Source organism: Bison bison, unplaced genomic scaffold (assembly GCF_000754665.1).
Source record: "Bison bison bison isolate TAMUID 2011002044 unplaced genomic scaffold, Bison_UMD1.0 scf7180017864495, whole genome shotgun sequence".
Lineage (NCBI taxonomy): Eukaryota > Metazoa > Chordata > Mammalia > Artiodactyla > Bovidae > Bison > Bison bison.
The window spans coordinates 7,993,699-7,999,595 of NW_011495054.1; the positions used below are offsets into that span (position 1 = coordinate 7,993,699).

A 5,897-nucleotide genomic window follows, 5' to 3' on the forward strand; every position below is an offset into this window, starting at 1 on the left:
CCGGGGGAGCCGAAGGCAGAAAGAGGGACAGTCTGGCCAGACTCACCTGCCCGCCTGGACTGTGATAGACAACGTCAGCTTGGCAAACGATTCCCAGCTGTGCCCTAGACCTCAGATCATCCTGAAAACTGGGGACATAGGTTCCTCGAGGAGCCAAGAAAGGTCAGCAAAGAGGAGGTGTCCTGGGAGGGTGGAGCTGGGGTCCCTGGGGCATCAGCAAGGGTGCGAACAGACACAGGAAGGAGTGCCCAGTTCCTGGAAAACAAGGCGGTGAAGAGCAAGCTGAGTCAGAGCAACCTGGGTGTGAGGGTGCATGTGTGCGTGCTCAGTCCCTTCAGTCATGTCCAACTCTTTGTGACCCTGTGGACTGTAGCCCTCCAGGCAGCTCTGTCCATGGGATTCTCCAGGCAAGGATACTGGAGTGGGTTCAGTTCAGTCGCTCAGTCGTGTCTGACTCTTTGTGACCCCATAAATCGCAGCACGCCAGGCCTCCCTGTCCATCAACAACTCCCTGAGATCACCCAAACTCATGTCCATTGAGTCGGTGATGCCATCCAGCCATCTCATCCTCTGTCGTCCCCTTCTCCTCCTGCCCTCAATCCTTCCCAGCATCAGAGTCTTTTCCAATGAGTCAACTCTTCACATGAGGTGGCCAAAGTATTGGAGTTTCAGCCTTAGCATCAGTCCTTCCAATGAACACCCAGGACTGATCTCCTTTAGGATGGACTGGTTGGATCTCCTTGCAGTCCAAGGGACTCTCAAGAGTCTTCTCCAACACCACAGTTCAAAGGCATCAATTCTTTGGCGCTCAGCTTTCTTTATAGTCCAACTCTCGCATCCATACATGACTATTGGAAAAACTATAGCTTCGACTAGACAGACCTTTGTTGGCAAAGTAATGTCTCTGCTTTTGAATATGCTATCTAGGTTGGTCATAACTTCCCTTCCAAGGAGTAAGCGTCTTTTAATTTCATGGCTGCAATCACCATCTGCAGTGATTTTGGAGCCCAGAAAAATAAAGTCTGACACTGTTTCCACTGTTTCCCCATCTATTTCCCATGAAGTGGTGGGACCGGATGCCATGATCTTCGTTTGCTGAATGTTGAGCTTTAAGCCAACTTTTTCACTCTCCACTTTCACTTTCATCAAGAGGCTTTTTATTTCCTCTTCACTTTCTGCCATAAGGGTGGTGTCATCTGCATATCTGAGGTTACTGATATTTCTCCTGGCAATCTTGATTCCAGCTTGTGCTTCTTCCATCCCAGGGTTTCTCATGATGTACTCTGCATATAAGTTAAATAAACAGGGTGACAATATACAGCCTTGATGTACTCCTTTTCCTATTTGGAACGTCTGTTGTTCCATGTTCAATTCTAACTGATGCTTCCTGACCTGCATATAGGTTTCTCAAGAGCCAGGTCGTTGGGGCTCCTTATATGCCCCTGTGCTCTGCAACAGCCTTGCAAGGATATCAGTAGCTTCCAGGTAAGAAAACCGAGGTTCAGAAAGGTGAAGCAACTTGCCCAAGGCCACACAGCTGGGAAATCTGACTCCAGAGCCTGACTTCCAAGGATCCCGAGTGAAAACTCTCTTGGGTTCCCCCTGCTTGCCTGAGGAATTCAGAGTCCCAGTACCACTTCTCTGAGCTCTCCAAGCCTTCACTTTGAATCCTGAGAGCCCAGACTGTCATCACTTCTTGGTCCTCCCATGGAGTTCCCCTTTCCCTTGCCTTCAAGGCCCCCACAAGCAGCCACCAGTGGGAAATCACCCCTGGGATGCTGTATCAGCCCTGGACAGTGACACTACCCGCTGCCTCTGTCACGTGCCCTTCAGCGAAGCCCCTGCCCAGTGAGAAATGCCCTGGAGAATCCAGGGTGAGGGAACAACACTACCCCCTAAGCTGCTTCCCCCATGTCCATAAATGAAGTTCTATCACGGATCACATTTCCCTTTCTGATGCGGCCACAAGGAAGCTCAGAGTTGCAGGTCAGAGGCCTCAAGCCCATTGACTCTGCTGGTCTGCAGTTTCTGCCCTGGTTTGGGTTGGCTCTGATGCCTACATCTAATTAAACATTTTATTGGTTGTAGTTCCTTGTGATAGATAAATCAATGGGCACATCAACCCAAACACTGTACCCAGCGTTTTAAAGGTGCAGTGTTTTTTTGTTTGTTGTTCGTGCCTCCCCAACAAATGCCAGTAGTGATAATGCTATTACTTCCAAGGTAAGGGTAAGGAAGGGGAAGGTCACACAGTCAGCAGGCTGACCAGATGTGCTGGGGTGGGGGGGGAGGGGGGGCTGGGGGTTGGGATGAAGGGTCTAGCTGTTGATCTGAGTTCATGAGACTTCACCACTTGCCATCTGGGTAACCCTGGGCCTGCCTCTAAGCGTCTCTGAGCCTCTGCTTCCTCCGTAAAGCGGGAGTAACTGGTACATTCTGTCTCTGGAGATGGGTCCACCCAGACCTCTGGTTCTTAGATCGAGAGCCAACTGCTGTGCCTTGTTCTGCCCTGCAGGTGTTGCAAGCTGTGTGCGGGGGCTGACCGGCCAGGGACCAGCACTGGAGAGCTTTGGACATAACGGTGAAACGGTGAGGGGCTCTTGCGGTCTGAACTCCTCTCTCCAAAGGGCAGCAGTGGGAGGCCAGGACGAGGCAGGGGCACTGTTGGCGCAGCTGTCCCCTGGGTTTGGGAATCTGGTCAGAGTCAGGTTCAGAGCGCCGTGCACCTCTCCTTCATTGTGCTTAGCATCACTGCGATTTTTCCACGATTTGAGGGTTGTTTATTTTTGGATGAGTGTTTGTCTCCCATTAGACTGTAAAGGAAAAAGGGAGGGTCCCAGAGAGGCAGCAAAAACACTGTGGCGTCAGCGTCTGCCCTGACTCATGGACTGCCTCTTCCCAGCTTTGTGCTCTTGGGCATGTGACTTAAGCTCTCTGTGCCTCAGTTTCCTCGTCTGTAAAATGGGGTTTGTAACCACTTCACTGAGTTGTTATGAGGATGAAAGGACTTTGCATACATCAACCGTTTAGAATAGTACCCGGTATATAGGAGGTGCCTGCGAGCTGTTTGTCAAAAATAGCAAAGCCACCCAACTGGTCTTGCTCACAGCCAGGGAGGACACTGTTGGTCTCGCTGCTGGTGGTCAACTCTTCAGTCCAGTTATACATTTCGCTGGTTATAGTTCCCTGTGGTAGATAAATCAGTGCACACATCAACCCCAAAGCTTCACCCAGTGCTTTAAAGGCGCAATGGTTTTGTTTGTTTATTGTTCACTCCTCCCCAACAAACGCCAGTAGCCCTTTGTTTTTTTAGAATTTATTCATTTTGGCTGTGCTGAGTCTTCGTTGCTGTGTGGGCTTTTCTCTAGTTGCGGCGAGTGGGAGCTCCTCCCTGTTTTGGCGCACAGGTTTCTCGTGGTGGTGGCTTCTCACAGGCTCACAGGCGCACGGGCCTCAGTAACCAGGGCTTGCAGGCTCGGTAGTGGCAGCGCTCGGGTTCTAGAGCACAGTCTCAATAGTTGTGGTGAACGGGCTTAGGTGCTCCTCCGCACGTGTAATCATCCGCGATCTGCGATCGAACCCACGTCTCTGGCATCGGCAGGCAGATTCATTGCTGCTGAGCCACCAGGGAAGCCCTTTAAAGCCAGTTCTAATCAAAGTTCCCTCACGCCCCCTGTCTCCCCTGGCAGAGAATGGAGGCTGAGGATTACAACGCCTCCTACGAGGACTACCCCGATGACGTGGACCCCATCGTGGTTCTGGAGGAGTTATCCCCCGTGGAAGGCAGAGTGGTCAGGATCCTTCTGGTGGCGGTCTACAGCATCATCTGCCTCCTCGGGATCCTGGGCAACGGCTTGGTGATCGTCATGATCACGTGCAAGATGAAGAGGACGGTGAATACCGTCTGGTTCCTCAACCTGGCGGTGGCCGACTTCCTGTTCAACGTCTTCCTCCCAGTCCACATCGCCTACGCCGCCCTGGACTACCACTGGGTGTTCGGGACGGCCATGTGCAAGATCAGCAACTTCCTGCTCATCCACAACATGTTCACCAGCGTCTTCCTGCTGACCGTCATCAGCTTCGACCGCTGCGTCTCCGTGCTCCTCCCCGTCTGGTCCCAGAACCACCGCAGCGTTCGGCTCGCTTACACGGCCTGCCTGGTCATCTGGGTCCTGGCTTTTTTCTTGAGTTCCCCGTCCCTCGTCTTCCGGGACACGGCCCGCCTGCACGGGAAGATATCCTGCTTTAACAACTTCAGCCTGTCGGCCGCCGTCTCTTCGCCGTGGCCGGCTCACCCCCAGGTGGACCCGGTGGGCTCCGGCCGGCACAAGGTGGTGACCATCACGCGCTTCCTCTGTGGCTTCCTGGTGCCGGGTCTCATCACCACCGCCTGCTACCTCACCATCGTCTACAAGCTGCAGCGCAGCCGCCTGGCCAAGACCAAGAAGCCCTTCAAGATCATCCTGACCATCATTGTCACCTTCTTCCTCTGCTGGTGCCCCTACCACGCCTTCTACCTCCTGGAGCTCCGTCCTGGCTCCGTGCCTCCCTCCGTCTTCAGCCTGGGCGTGCCCCTGGCCACTGCCATCGCCATCGCCAACAGCTGCATGAACCCCATTCTGTACGTCTTCATGGGTCAGGACTTCAAGAAGTTCAGGGTGGCCCTCTTCTCCCGTCTGGTCAATGCCCTAAGTGAGGACACAGGCCATTCCTCCTACCCCAGCCACAGGAGCTTTACCAAGATGTCATCCATGAACGAGAGGGAGACTGGCATGCTCTGAGCCTTGCCCGGAAATCCCCCAGTGGATGCTCCCAACCTTGGAGGAGGCTCAAAGCTACAGCTTCTTGAGACCATGGCAGGAACCCTACCCACACCCCCCACAGTGGACACTCCCAACCTTGGAGACTCAAAGCTATGCCTTCTGGACACCACAACAGGAACCTCTTGGGCAACGCACAGATGCCCACTGTATTTTACGTGGGGCTGAGCAGTGTTTTTGAGCTGGGAATCCAGGGTTTGGAATGCCTTTCCTCCAGGGGCGTGGTGGGCACAGCATGCTGCAGTGCTCAGGCTTGGACCAGTATCCTGTACATCTTCGGAGACTTGCCTTGACCAACACAAAGGAAAAAAGGGAAAATTTTCTAAAGCACTGCCATGAACTAGGATGGGCATAAGACAGAGGGATTCAGTTACCTACCTGAGCACTTTCCAGGCATGACACAGACAGTTTGCAAGGTCCATTTCTGGTGTGAGGAGAGGAGGTCAGAGCCAAGCCAGTGTGATGTAGATCACGCTTCGCCACAGAGCCCTATATTAATAGCTGGCCAGAAATCCTGCTCTGAAGCCATTCTTCGGGTCTAGGGTGTGTTGGAATGCACACACCTTTTCCAGGTCACCTGGGAAGAGAAGGTGACATATGAGCACAGAAACTCCTGGGACCATGCATTTGACTTTCAGATCAGCTGGAAAGATAGACAACAGGTCCTGAGGAGGGCATGGGGCTTTTTAACAGGGGCAAGAGAAGCAGGGCTACAGCTGCTACCGGGCTACTTGGGTCTTGTGGGGGAAGGAATGGAGAAAGAAAAGACCTTTCAGAGGGCGTGTGACAGGAAACAGCTCACCCTAGAACCCTCCAGGGCAATGTTGTGTTGAGGGTGGGGTCATACTGCCAGCACCTTGCCCAAGCCCTGTCCTCACTTTGTATTTGTTCCCCTGGGGCTGGTTTGAGGTGGGCAACCCCCTACTCACTCCATCACAGCAATTCCTCCCTCTTTCCTGATCCACTGACTGGCTGGTGATGCTCCGGGGCAGGGGGTGGATGGTGGGTGGGGGTGGGAGGTGGGATCTCTTCTTTCTCAACTTCCTCAGAGCCTTGCTGGAGGCTAGCCCAAAATCA

At 53.3% G+C, this 5,897-nt stretch overlaps 1 protein-coding gene across 2 annotated transcripts in view; it reads left to right on the plus strand.

Annotated features, from left to right (window-relative positions):
- CMKLR1 (chemokine-like receptor 1) overlaps window positions 1-5,836 on the plus strand; it is a 42,847-nt gene extending 37,011 nt beyond the window's left edge. The window contains exons 1-2 of one of the 2 annotated variants that reach the window (XM_010828687.1): window positions 2,279-2,589; window positions 3,690-5,836. In XM_010828687.1, coding sequence (XP_010826989.1) covers window positions 2,449-2,589; window positions 3,690-4,781 — 1,233 coding nt within the window. In that variant the 5' untranslated portion in view covers window positions 2,279-2,448 and the 3' untranslated portion in view covers window positions 4,782-5,836. Of the gene's footprint in view, window positions 1-2,278; window positions 2,590-3,689 lie in introns of those variants that run through there. The other variant, XM_010828688.1, reaches the window with a different exon arrangement.
- The last annotated feature ends 61 nt before the right edge of the window (window positions 5,837-5,897 follow it).